This window comes from Acipenser ruthenus, chromosome 10, assembly GCF_902713425.1.
Source record: "Acipenser ruthenus chromosome 10, fAciRut3.2 maternal haplotype, whole genome shotgun sequence".
Taxonomy (NCBI): domain Eukaryota; kingdom Metazoa; phylum Chordata; class Actinopteri; order Acipenseriformes; family Acipenseridae; genus Acipenser; species Acipenser ruthenus.
The window spans coordinates 25,087,454-25,102,414 of record NC_081198.1 but is presented as its reverse complement, the minus strand read 5'-3'; the positions used below and the strand labels follow the sequence as shown (position 1 = coordinate 25,102,414).

At 39.0% G+C, this 14,961-nt stretch overlaps 1 protein-coding gene across 1 annotated transcript in view; it reads right to left on the bottom strand.

Annotated features, from left to right (window-relative positions):
• patj (PATJ crumbs cell polarity complex component) overlaps nt 1–14,961 on the bottom strand; it is a 414,550-nt gene that overhangs the window by 216,724 nt on the left and 182,865 nt on the right. Inside the window, exon 28 of the mRNA XM_034001483.3 lies at nt 2,664–2,787. Coding sequence (XP_033857374.3) covers nt 2,664–2,787 — 124 coding nt within the window. The remainder of the gene's footprint in view (nt 1–2,663; nt 2,788–14,961) is intronic.

Sequence of the window (14,961 nt, the reverse complement as noted above, 5' to 3'; positions counted from 1 at the left end):
CACAAGAACATCTTCTCATCAGATAATGAAATACTACAGTACTGACTTACCACGGTGTACAAGCATGTACAGGACAAACTGCTCCAGACACCACAAGAACATCTTCTCATCAGATAATGAAATACTACAGAACTGAATTACCACGGTGTACAAGCATGTACAGGACAGACTGCTCTAGACACGACAAGAACATCTTCTCATCAGATAATGAAATACTAATTGTCCAGTCTTGCATTCCCCACATTTCCTCCTCAATGAGGCAAACGAACCCCAGACCCTCTAGACCCTGAAAGATCGGAGGCCGGTGCTACACAGCCTGTAGGCCCCCAGCTAAAATCACGGATGTGACCCAGTAAGCTCCATGCCACATAACTCACCCCATTCACACTACCTGCTGGGGACAATGAAGTATACCACAGGAGACATTTCATAAAAGCACATAGCAGGCTTGCATGTCTGAGACTTCTACTTAAACTCAAACACCCTTCATTATGACTTCAAGAAAAAAAGAACACCACAAGCTGCTACCCTGAGCAAGCTTTTTCTCAGCCCTTTGTTTCTGTCCATTACATTTTCAGCCTGATCAGGTCAAGGGGTGAAAAGATAGAGGGGTCGTAATGCGGTTGACTTTGGACCCCCCCAATCTTTAATCCATCTTTTACTGATTAACTATTTGGGCTAGAGACTTGTGTTAGGTGTTTGTGATAGGGTGGCCTGTTTGTTCAGGGACACTTCAGCAGAAGCAAAATGGTTACTGATCTTAGAGGTTAAAGGTCATAGTGCTATTAAAAGTGCACATTTCTTTATTGTGTGGTCTTATATATACATATATTGTATTATATATGTTACATGTGGGTTACCTTACGTGAGTGACTCTGGCCAAAATAGTGTTTGATGATACTAATTGAAGCATGTTTTTTTTCTTTTTTAAAAAAAAAGAGAGATGTCTTTAAATGAGTAGCCTGAAATTGCTGAAGGTTCAGTTGACCTTCAAGGTGGGTGCTGGAGAGACTCTTATTAGAATATTCTTTCTGTAGCCTTTTTTGTTTTGTTTTCTTTTGTTTCCTATAAATAAATTATTTTCTTTGTATCATCCTTTTGACAAGCCGGACCCAGTCCCTCGACCCGGTGACACTGTCGTTTGATTGTTTTCACAGCAATGGAAAATATTACCTTCCTGTAACTTTGTATATGCAAGCAGAGACATTGACCTTTCCATGAATTATTTTTCTCCCAATTTTTATTATTGGAGATTTTTGGGGAAACTTAACACAGTTTGCTTTTTTTTTTTTGCCTTGAACAACCCTGAGCACAGAGTTTGGGTGATTTGTTATGGAATGATCCAGCATAGTAAGTTCCACTGTATTACAAGAAATACATAGGTACATGCCAGAAAATATATTCCTGTAAAATATACCTTCTGGCGTCATAGCTGCAATTTCTGAGTAAGTGCAGTAAGAATGATAGCAATCAACATTAAACGGTAAAGAAACAAAGTATTTTGAAGACACTCTTTAAGCACTACACTCTAAATATTATGTGCTAAGGATACAGCTGTATGTTCAAGTGTGACATGCTTCCATCACAAACGTATTTAACACACCCTGTGGTGAGGTGCATAATAAACACAATACTTACTGTTACGTCTTCCATTGTCATTTTAAACATAGATCACTATTGGCATTTTAGAGCAGTTTCCATCACCAGGAAATCTCCCTGGCTTGCATTGACCTCTTATTTTGAGTGGTAATCCCAGGGTAGCCGTGGTTATCAATGGTGATTTCCAAGATATAACATGCTTTAGAAAAAGCTGTACAAATTGTCACTTTGTAAAGTGGCTTTATCAGCACACGTTTGTCTACTTGACTTAAGGTCCTATTTACAAAACTTTAACGACTAATAAATGCACCTCTTTAAAACAGCTGTAAAAAGTTTCGCAAAGTGCAAACTTAATCAAAATGTACTTTAAACACATTCCTTAAAACAGCTCTTAAAGTTTTGTGAATATGACATTGTGTTAAACAGTGAGTAAGTGGGGTTCTGAAAAATATAGCGTTACATGTCCCCTCGTGTTGCTATAACTGTTTAAATAACGTACCAGTCATTTTTCATTTCGTTGTTAACATTCTGATAAGTTTTTATACTTATAAATGTAAAGTCTGGACTAGGGTATAGCTTTACCTTGCATCCTGACAAGTTTTTACACTTATAAATGTAAAGTCTCTAACAAAGGTATTTTCAAGATGGCTGCTTAGTGCAGTCAGGATGTTAACAATGAAAAGAAAAATGACAGGAAAATTATTTAAACGGTTGTAGCAACACGTGGGGATGTGTAACGCTATATTTTTCGCTACTTACTCTTTAAGCCCATTTGTATTCATTAAAATCAACCTTTCAGTTAATTTTTAACTAGGAATTTATTCTCACTTTTGAAACCAAATAAAAACAGCTCTTCAAAAACATTTCTTAAAAGGACCTTAAAGTTCTGTGAATAGGACCCATTTCTTCTTATAAGTTCCAGATTCAAATATTAGGTTTAAAGTTCTGGATGAATGCTTTACTTTACCACATTTAACACATGTAATGGAATTGATCCGCCTCCACTGATATCTGCTATACAGCACTGACCTCTCACAGCAATGGATAAAGTGTTAGTAACTCACCCCACTCAGAGTCATGCTCACCCCCCTCACTGGCCCCGTCCTGCCCCAGCAGTGCAGGTGCAGTCGGCTCTTTGTACGGAGGGGGGAGTCTCATTGGGGGAGGGGCTCCTCCTGTGGCAGGTGTCTAGGGGGAAAACAAAACAAAACAAAACGTTTACTACAATCCAATCAACACAAGGCTACCAGATTCACCTACAGTATAAGCATCACTTTTTGTTCAATTGCCATCGATAACCAGCGATCAGCCTCCCTGCAGGATATTAATCCAGAAGAGAAATCAAAGCATTGCCTGAAGCATCACAGACAGTCACACCAGCGATCAGCCTCCCTGCAGGATATTAATCCAGAACAAAAATCAAAGCATTGGCCTGAAGCAGCACAGACAGTCACACCAGCGATCAGCCTCCCTGCAGGATTTACTATAAGCCCATCTAAACACAATCACAGCAGCAATCAGACAATCCAATTCATATTGCACTTTAGTTACCAACCTAAGGAGGAGTGCTTTGGCAAACATTCCAATTACCCCTGAAAAAGGAGGTCTCACTTTGCATGTTTTATTTTATTTTCCTAAGGGAAGCTGTTTAGTACAAGCGGACAGAGATGATGAACTCATCTGTAACCTCTGGTCCCCGAGGAGGAACTTGAACAGCGTTAGTTAGGCTGACATTTACAGGTATTACAATACTACAGTCATGTGTAGGGGTCTACTTAAATCGCGGTAAATTTACGTATTTTTCACGGGTATGTTGCGGAATAAAATTAGGATTTCGCGGACATTTCGCGGACCTGTTTAAACATTAAATAAACCTAAGTAGACAGTATTTCAGAGCACTATAAAAGCCTAAAAATAGCGGTACTTGCTTCCTTACTAAAACAGAGTGCTGTCATTTGTTAAAGGCGAGTATGCAGCATCTCCCAACAGTTGACTTGTCTATACATTGAGACTGCACGTTCTGCATCCACTGAATTGGTTGGAAGATAAGGCAAAGCTTTGCCAAGTTATACAGATGTGGAAATCGATTAGAAACAGCCCAAAAACTCGGTTACACAAGGGTATCTGGCATACTTTAATAAAGGCAATGTATGCAGTACGTTCGTTGTCATGTTATTTGTCCCATCCAATAATTTATTTTATTAGTACAGAGTCAAAACAAAGAAGACGTGGCTATTCGGGTCAAAAACTAAGCAGCAGGTTGAAGCGAGGTGGCTGTGCTGGATCGTTTTAGTACAGATTTAATTTGCAGACAGGAATACTTTTTGTCTGGGCTGACTTTCCAGCTTGGTTTCTGAAAGTTGTTTATTTTACGTTCTGTTCAGCAGCCTCTGTAGTAGCCTTTTGTTTAATGTGTGATGCTGAAGCTAAATAGCGATCGATCGTATTTTCTCCAAATACACATTAAGATATGGAAAACAATTACCTCAGTCTGCATGTCAGTTTCTCTGGGAACTATCTTGAAACGATCATCATCCGAAATATACTTTGCTTTTTTTGTCGTCCATTTCTACTACTTTACCTCTAATGCTGAAAACTAGATTTAAGCAACATAAATCAAAACAATGCAGCACCAACCTTGCCCCACCCCCTACTGCACAGTACTACAGATCACATAAAAGCAGTAAAGACGCACCGATAGGCTGATTTGTCATTTGAATAGTAAACAAGAACGTTAACTGCTTTGGAGAATTTTTTTGTGTAAATGTTATTTGTGGACGTTTTTTGTTTGTTTGTTTTTTGCTTAAGTGCAATGCACACGGGACGGCGAAGGAATAAAAACGGGATATCTAAACAAGGAAGAGACGTAGTTTGCGTCGCTTGCATTGTGCAGTAGTTCATTTAAACGCGGTTTTTTTTTTGTTTTTTTTTGTTCCTCTTCGTACTTGTATGCATTGTCCCCTAAGAGGTGAATTTCACGGTGATGCCTCAATTTCACGATTTCCGCGAAATTGCGATTTAGGTAGGTCCCTAGTCATGTGTAAACAAACAGATGAAATCCAAACACTTTGACTTGACTTGTGTACACAAGCAAAAATAATACTTTGTAAGCATTACACTTAAGAGCAACTTGGTATGTGCATGAAATATAAAAGTAATATAAAATTAAAAGGCATTTCATTTTCTGTTTCAGCCATCACATCCTGGTGGCTATTCCAAGCTCTTGGAATCATGCATATCCTACCCCAGAGTGTAACAATAACCCTTAAAGCACCCACAAGGTCTCGGGCATGTACACAAGCACATCTGGTGCACCTGTTCCCCTGCACCACGCTGACTCCAGTGGATGTATAAGAAATACACCAGTAAGTAATATCATTTAGAACAAATGTGGTGTTTCTTACAGCCACTAGGGGGCAGTGTTGCAGGGGGTGCACTGGCATAGCAGCTGAGTTGTAAGAGGTATCCAGCATGTAATGACTGAAACAGAAAATGAATGAAGTGAGAAGAGCATATCACAGTTGTTTTAGCTTTTAAAGGACTAAAATATGTACACCTTCACCTCCGAACACAATCCCTTACATGTTCCTCTTTAAAAGGAGAATTGTAACAGTAAAATCGCTATGAGAAAGTCACATCTGTTTATTAAAGAGTAAGAAGTACATTGCATTATGTTTTTACTGTACTGTGACAGAAAGACAATGATTCTTGGTGGTAAATCTCCCTCCCGACCTGTACGGGAACAGAGTACCCTGGACTGCTTGGCCTGACACTTCATTCCGAGGGTTAAAAGGAAAATCGGTCATTTAGAAAAGGGGCGAAGCTTCGGTACATTGACTCATCGACCCGGAAGGGAAATGATGTGGCAGCCGCGGATTGGAGGAGCGGCTGCAATCGTTTACCAAGCTGTCATGAGTGACAGTGTAAGTAGGGGTCGAAGCGACGAATCTGTTCCTTCGTTTTGGTTAAATGAAAAAGAACACAGAAGGACCTGTGTTTTGTGTTTCGTGTTGGTGTACAATAAACAGGACTATTATTTCGGGACTAATCTGGGGATTACAAACTAAGTAAGACACGCCGCTGTATTACTTACCATCATTATTGTTTACTGTTTGTTTTGCTGTCAGGCCCTGGACATACAAACCCATTAAACAACTTTGCACCTGGATTATAATTGTTTGTTTGTTCATTGATCACCTGCACCTGCACACTGTTAACCACTTTGCCACATGTACCCTCAGCTGCTAATGGTGTTTACATGATTTACATGAGCGTGTGTTCAGGGTTTGTTTTACATGAGCGTGTGTTCAGGGTTTGTTTTACATGAGCGTGTGTTCAGGGTTTGTTTTACATGAGCGTGTGTTCAGGGATTGTTTTACGTGAATGTGTGTTCAGGGTTTGTTTTACATGAGCGTGTGTTCAGGGTTTGTTTTACATGAGCGTGTGTTCAGGGTTTGTTTTACGTGAATGTGTGTTCAGGGTTTGTTTTACATGAGCGTGTGTTCAGGGTTTGTTTTACATGAGCGTGTGTTCAGGGTTTGTTTTACGTGAATGTGTGTTCAGGGTTTGTTTTATGTGAATGTGTGTTCAGGGTGTGTTTATATATATACAGACATGCTCAAATTTGTTGGTACCCTTACAGCTCATTGAAATAATGCTTAATTCCTCCTGAAAAGTGATGAAATTAAAAGCTATTTTATCATGTATACTTGCATGCCTTTGCTATGTCATAGAATAAAGCAAAGAAGCTGTGAAAAGAGTTGAATTATTGCTTATTCTACAAAGATATTCTAAAATGGCCTGGACACATTTGTTGGTACCCCTTAGAAAAGATAATAAATAATTGGATTATAGTGATATTTCAAACTAATTCGTTTCTTTAATTAGTATCACACATGTCTCCAATCTTGTAATCAGTCATTCAGCCTATTTAAATGGAGAAAAGTAGTCACTGTGCTGTTTGGTATCATTGTGTGCACCACACTGAACATGGACCAGAGAAAGCAAAGGAGAGAGTTGTCTGAGGAGATCAGAAAGAAAATAATAGACAAGCATGGTAAAGGTAAAGGCTACAAGACCATCTCCAAGCAGCTTGATGTTCCTGTGACAACAGTTGCAAATATTATTAAGAAGTTTAAGGTCCATGGAACTGTAGCCAATCTCCCAGGGCGCGGCCGCAAGAGGAAAATTGACCCCAGATTGAACAGAAGGATAGTGTGAATGGTAGAAAAAGAACCAAGGATAACTGCCAAAGAGATACAAGCTGAACTCCAAAGTGAAGGTACGTCAGTTTCTGATCGCACCATCCGTCGGTTTTTGAGCGAAAGTGGGCTCCATGGAAGAAGACCCAGGAGGACTCCACTTTTGACAGAAAAACATAAAAAAGCCAGACTGGAATTTGCTAAAATGCATATTGACAAGCCACAATCCTTCTGGGAGAATGTCCTTTGGACAGATGAGTCAAAACTGGAGCTTTTTGGCAAGTCACATCAGCTCTATGTTCACAGATGAAAAAATGAAGCTTTCAAAGAAAAGAACACCATACCTACAGTGAAACATGGAGGAGGCTCGGTTATGTTTTGGGGCTGCTTTGCTGCGCCTGGTACAAGGTGCCTTGAATCTGTGCAGGGCACAATGAAATCTCAAAGACTATCAAGGCATTCTGGAGCGAAACGTACTGCCCAGTGTCAGAAAGCTCTGTCTCAGTCGCAGGTCATGGGTCCTCCAACAGGATAATGACCCAAAACACACAGCTAAAAGCACCCAAGAATGGATAAGAACAAAACATTGGACTATTCTGAAGTGGCCTTCTATGAGTCCTGATCTGAATCCTATCGAACATCTATGGAAAGAGCTGAAACTTACAGTCTGGAGAAGGCACCCATCAAACCTGAGACAGCTGGAGCAGTTTGCTCAGGAAGAGTGGGCCAAACTACCTGTTAACAGGTGCAGAAGTCTCATTGAGAGCTACAGAAAATGTTTGATTGCAGTGATTGCCTCTAAAGGTTGTGCAACAAAATATTAGGTTAGCGGTCCCATCATTTTTGTCCATGCCATTTTCATTTGTTTTCTTATTTACAATATTATGTTGAATAAAAAAATCAAAAGCAAAGTCTGATTTCTATTAAATATGGAATAAACAATGGTGGATGCCAATTACTTTTGTCAGTTTCAAGTTATTTCAGAGAAAATTGTGTATTCTTCGTTTTTTGTGGAGGGGTACCAACAAATTTGAGCACGTCTGTATATATATTTTTGTTTTTTACAGTGAAAGGTTACTTAGTTCTCATGGTGTCAAATGCGGAACATTACTCACAAACTGTAGTAGACGGCTTAACCTAACAGTGTGTCACAGTAGAAAGTTGCTCAAACTGTACTCCCCAAATGCTTGTCTGTGATCTATTTAATACAAGCCTTCTTAAAGGCTGAATGTGGGGCTCTATGAATATGTAAACAAGATAATTAAACATTATCGTTTTACACATTTCTTGTAATATTATAATTTGCAGAATTAGGAAATGTGTGAAACTGTAGCTGGAGTCTGGCTGTGAAATCGTTTAAAATCAGAGCGACAGCGTGGGAGAAGTACGAGTGGACAAGTACAGCGCAGATAGAAGCAGAAAGGAGGAATTACATCTTAAATTAAATCTGGAGTTGCTTTAATCAGAAAACATTGCAGCTTAAAGTCTTGCAGCTGAGTGTATTTTTCTGATAACAAGATGAAACTTGGAGCAGCTGATTCAAATTCAACGTCGTTCTGAGACACGGGGAGGGGCGGAGCCCGCAGCACAAGCACAAACAAACAAAAGGCAGGCAGTTTCAGAGCGACAGTGAGTGAGGCGACAGCGTGGGAGAAGTACGAGTGGACAAGTATAGCGCAGTTAGAAGCAGTTTGAAAGCAAGTTGACAGCTGTAGAAGCTAAACTTCCAAAAAAAAAAAAAAAAAAAAAAAATACAACATGGTTCAAGCCAGTAATCTGTGACAACTGCATGATGTGGGAAATCCGAGAAAACCCAACAGAGCTCAACCAAGTTTGTGTAAAGTGCCGCATGATCCAGGACTTGCTTCAACGAGTAAGTCTGCAAGAAAAGGAGCTGGAGGAAATGAGACAGCAACAGGAGCTTGAGGAGCTGACACACCCACAATACATGGAAGTCTGCACCCCTAGCAGACTGAAAGCCACCACGGAGATGGAAGAGAGTCGAAACAGCTGGGTTCAGTTAGGTAGAAGCAGGGAAAAAAGAAACTTTGTCAAACGCAACCACCAGAAATCCAGACATCCAACAAATTTGAGCCACTTCAACATTTAAATGACCAAAACCAACATCAAGAGAATGAAAGGAATAACATCCAGGACCCTATAAACAGTGCTGACCAGGCAGAAAAAAGAAGGGAGGTCATGATTGTTGGGGACTCCATATTGAGAAAAACAGCAAGTTCAGTTTGCAGTTTGGACCCCCTTACTACAACAGTGTGCTGCCTTCCAGGAGCCTCTGTCAAGCACATCACTGAGAACGTGGACAAGCTCCTAGAACAAACAGGAGATGACCCGGTAGTAGTCATACACATCAGTAAAAACAACATTGGAAGAGACAGGCCAAGATCCCTGCAAAACAAATTCAGAGAGCTAGGAAGGAAATTAAAAGACAAGACCAAAACTGTGGTATTTTCTGGGATGCTGCCGGCACCTTGCAAAGGACCATATGGACAGCTGGAAATACAAAATCAAAATGCATGGCTAAAATCTTGGTGCAGACAGGAAGGCTTCACCTTTCTTGAACATTGGAGCACATTCTACAACAAGGACTATCTATATAGGTGGGACAGACTGCACTTAAACAGAAAAGGAACCAATCTACTCGGAAAAAGGATCCTTGAGGAGGTCCAGAAGCATTTAAACTAGAAAGGAAGGGGGGAGAAAACAAAAAAACAGAAGGGAGACCACATCAAAACAAGGGAAACAACTCAGGTAAGACCACTATTAAATGTATTTATCTTAATGCTAGAAGTCTCAGAAAAAAATGTTAGAACTTGAAGCTACTGCACTAACAAGTAACTATGATGTGATAGGTGTTACAGAAACTTGGTTGTCTGAGAGTGATGGAGACGAATATAATATTAGTGGGTACACACTGTATAGGAAAGACAGGCAGGACAGAAGAGGCAGAGGGGTAGCGCTATACATAAGAAATAGTCTTGAAGCCTAGGTGTTAAATCAGGACAAAGAAAACAATGCAGAATCAATATGGGTCATGTGATAAATAGTGGGTTATCGGGTGTTAGTCCCGATAGAAATAGTAGGGATTTCTATTTAAAGAACAGCGATAACTGTACTGTTGGTCACAAGATTTTCTTTTCGTTTGTTTTAAAATGGCCGCCGCTTAAAAGACTACAATTCCCCTAGTTCCTGGAACTCAGGGGCTCTGTAACGGCGGGATTCTGGGTAATAAAAAGGGGAGTGTTTTGTAGCAAGGGGTTGTGGTGGTACGGCAGTGAGGCCTGAGTGTTGGATTGTTTTTACGCATTATAAAGAAAATCCTAGCAGGACGTGCCTGTGGGGGCCAAAGAGTGGAAAATATTGTTAGTACTAAACTAAATGGTGATACGGTGATACAGTGATACGGTTATACAGTTATACAGCGAGCAGAGGCTGTAAGGGACAGTCTTCAAAGGACGATGAAATACGTAAATACAGCGAGGTGCGCTGTTTAAAAAGAAGCGTTTGGTGTACGCAATTCAACGCAAAGGACAGAACAGTAATACTGAAGACACTGCTCTGAAACTGGATATAAACTTACCTGCAACGCTACAACAAGCTGTGAGTACAAGCACTACAACCGGAATACATATTCCTATACTCAATTGGTGGAATGGCTGGCAAGCCAACGTGATTACCCAGGAACAAGAAAGAGATGCTGTGTTTCTTTTTATTTACTGGACTAAGTGCACCAAGTGTGGACACTTAAAAGACTGAAAAGAAAAGGTGCATGTACCAGTGGACTTCAAGTAAATCTTTATGGGATTTAATTGCATTATGTTTGTGTGTACAGTTCTTCTTTATTATTAGGGTGTGGATTAGCCACTCCCTAATCAATAGTCAGGGCTTGAAAAGTGAGTTAGTGCCCAGACCTGGGTTAGTTTTTATTTTGGTGCTCATATTTAGTTTTGTCTCTACTTTTGTTTTCTTTGTAAATAAAATCTCACCTATTGGTTCGCCATTTCTGTTTCCGACGCAGTCTTTAGAATAGCATATTCAGTCAGAGTCTTACAAAATAGAGCACTTTCGCTCACAGTCAGAATAATGGACAAAAATCCAAAGGGCATAATAATAGGAGCATGCTATAAACCGCCAAATTCAGACGCTGAGCAAAATAATCTGTTATACAATGACATTCGAAATGCATGTAGAAAAGGAGAAGCCATACTAATGGGGGATTTCAACTTCCCCCGTATAAAATGGGAGAACCCGATGGGGAGCACGACGGACGAAATTGAAATGGTGGAAATGATAAATGACTGCTTCCTAACGCAATCTGTCAAGGCACCGACTAGAGGGGAGGCATGCCTTGATTTAGTCTTTTCAAAAAACGAAGACAGAATAACTAAAACAGAGGTCAGAGAGCCATTGGCAAACTCAGACCACAACATGGTCTCATTTGAAGTATTTTTTTAAAACCCCAAAAGTAATGGCCAAAGCTAAGGTTTACAATTTTAGAAAAGCAAACTATGAAGGTATGAAACAGAGACTAACAGAAGTACATTGGAGTAAAATAGAGAAAACATCCACAGAAAAAGGATGGCTGTTTTTTTAAAAATGTGCAAAACAATTACATCCCAAAAGTAGACAAATCTAAACCTAAAACAAAATGGTCAAAATGGTTTAATAGATCAATTGAAAAAAATATTCAGCGAAAAAAGGCACTTTACAGAGCGTTTAAAAGGGACCAAAAACAAAGTACTCAGAAAGAGTACTTGGAACTGCAAACACAAGTCAAAAGGGAAGTTACAAAGGCCAAGAGAGAGATAGAAATCAATATTGCTAAGGGGGCTAAAACCAATTCCAAAATGTTTTTCCAATATTATAACAGCAAGAGAACATTCAAAGAGGAGGTTAAATGTCTAAGAGACACAAATGGCAAAATCATAGATGAAAAAAAATAGCAAATATATTAAATGATTACTTTTCACAGGTTTTTACAAAGGAGGACACGGACAACATGCCCCACATGTCGACCTGTTCCTATCCAATTTTAAATAACTTTAGCATAACAGAGGCAGAAGTCCTCCCAATAGTACTCAAAGAAATGAAAGAAGTTATTTACAAACCGCTAACCAAGATCATGCAACAGTCTCTTGACACAGGGGTTGTACCGACAGACTGGAAAATAGCAAACGTAATACCGATCCACAAAAAGGGAGACAAAACTGAACCAGGTAACTACAGACCAATAAGCCTGACTTCTATTATATGTAAACTTATGGAAACTATAATAAGATCCAAAATGGAAAATTACCTATATGGTAACAATATCCTGGGAGACAGTCAGCATGGTTTTAGGAAAGGGAGATCATGTCTAACTAACCTGCTTGACTTTTTTGAGGATGCAACATTGAAAATGGATAATTGCAAAGCATATGACATGGTTTATTTAGATTTCCAGAAAGCTTTTGACAAGGTCCCGCATAAAAGATTAATTCTCAAACTGAACGCAGTAGGGATTCAAGGAAATGCATGCACATGGATTAGGGAGTGGTTAACATGTAGAAAACAGAAAGTACTGATTAGAGGAGAAACCTCAAAATGGAGCGAGGTAACCAGTGGTGTACCACAGGGATCAGTATTAGGTCCTCTGCTATTCCTAATCTACATTAATGATTTAGATTCTGGTATAGTAAGCAAACTCGTTAAATTTGCAGACGACAGAAAAATAGGAGGAGTGGCAAACACTGTTGAAGCAGCAATGGTCATTCAAAATGATCTAGACAGCATTCAGAACTGGGCAGATACATGGCAAATGAAATTTATTAGAGAAAAGTGTAAAGAATTGCATGCAGGCAATAAAAATGTGCATTATCAATATCATATGGGAGATAGTGAAATTGAAGAAGGGAACTATGAAAAAGACCTAGGAGTTTATGTTGACTCAGAAATGTCTTCATCTAGACAATGTGGGGAATCTATAAAAAAGGCCAACAAGATGCTCAGATATATTGTGAGAAGTGTGGAATTTAAATCAAGGGAAGTAATGTTAAAACTTTACAATGCATTAGTAAGACCTCACCTAGAATATTGTGTTCAGTTCTGGTCACCTATTTACAAAAAGGATATTGCTGCTCTAGAAAGAGTGCAAAGAAGAGCAACCAGAATTATCCTGGGTTTAAAAGGCATGTCGTATGCAGACAGGCTAAAAGAATTGAATCTATTCAGTCTTGAACAAAGAAGACTACGCGGCGATCTGATTCAAACATTCAAAATCCTAAAAGTTATAGACAATTTCGGCCCAGGGGACGACTTTGACCTGAAAAAAGAAACAAGGACCAGGGGTCACAAATGGAGATTAGATAAAGGGGCATTCAGAACAGAAAATAGGAGGCACTTTTTTACACAGAGAATTGTGAGGGTCTGGAACCAACTCCCCAGTAATGTTGTTGAAGCTGACACCCTGGGATCCTTCAAGAAGCTGCTTGATGAGATTCTGGGATCAATAAGCTACTAACAACCAAACGAGCAAGAGGGGTTAATTGCCTCCTCTCGTTTGTAAACTTTCTTATGTTCTTATGTTTCTTATGTATTTGTATTAAAAAAATGTACATATTCAAAGTTAAAATTTTGTATACATTAAACTCTGGTGCTTACTGTATTACCATTTTAAATGTATATAAATAATGTACATGTAATATCTATTAGACCCTGATACTGATGTGATATAGCCATCTGAAATGTCTGTGTATCAGATTAAAATTAGCTGTACTGTTTATTCTTATTTAACTATATACTATACAATCTGTCTATCTATCCATCGACCCATCCATCCATCCATCTTAAAATATAAAATGCATATAAAACTGAATCTACAGAATGATTTAACATACCGGACCGGACACCTGTTAAGTGATTTGTTCAGAATACTGATCATAATCTGTACCATACAAAAAAGACCTTGTCTGGGTTTTGCTTTGTGTTTAATACTTGCACTGTATCTAAAATCAGGTACAACCCTATGAATAAAATGTTCCAACACATCATAGAAATATGTTATTGACATTTAGTTACTACAGCTTCCATCAGAATCTATTTCATTATGATAAAATGGTTGAGATTATATGGTAAACCAGCAGGGTTCTGATTAGCAAATCTACAGAACTGAAATCCCTAATTGCCACTACAGCCTTCAATGCTACTTAACTATGTACTGAGGCATTCAGTATTTCTTCACTAAAGGGCTGCATAAACTCTCTGCAGGCTTGACTACACACAACAAACTAAATATTGATGTATTTATTGAATACTATTTCTCAAGATATCGCAATATCTCATTTACAGGCACAGAAATATATATCCTTAAAAAACTACTAAAACATTCACTACAGAGACAGTGGAATCCAATATTGCACTGCTGATGTAGAACACAGCTAGCAACAGGTCTGAAATCAAACCTATCAGACAGCAGGCATAGTAATGAATTCACAGCACAGCGCTGTCACCATACAGGGGCAAAACATGGATTGGATATTTCCACTTGGAGCGCAATCAGTTTGAAATATCATAGAAAGCTTATTATTATTATATTTCTTAGCAGAAATAAAATAAAAAAAGCTTAGTGTAAGTGAGAGATGTATCTGCCGTTTTTAGGAACATTTTACCATTTCTAATTCAAACTCAATGTGTCAGGCCCGCCCCCTGTATCTTAATATGTTCTCATTTGAAACATTTGCTGAGCCGCAGTTAATACAGTGCACATTAGCAACAAGCATTGGGGATTTGAAATAAACAGGAACAGGCTGTTTGCTCAGCGTTTATCAAAGTGAGCCATGCTGAATCGAAGCTAATTAAGAGTTTTATGTAGCATGGGCTGGATTATGAATTAGCCCCTCTGGATACAGAAAGTCTTGACTCAAAAATAATTTACTAACATTAAATCACTGATCCATTTTTTATGACTAAAACCTGCCAAAGGTCTTATTTATCACATTGAAGAAAGGGCATCTCAAGGGATTTCTCAGAAAAAAGCAGAAACAACTGCAGTGTCATCCTCCGTCCACTAGGGATTGCTGCAGGAGACTGTTTGCAGCACCTACTGTGTACAATTTGAGAATTATGACAGGTTATTTATTTATTTATTTATTTTTTAAGTGTCAGA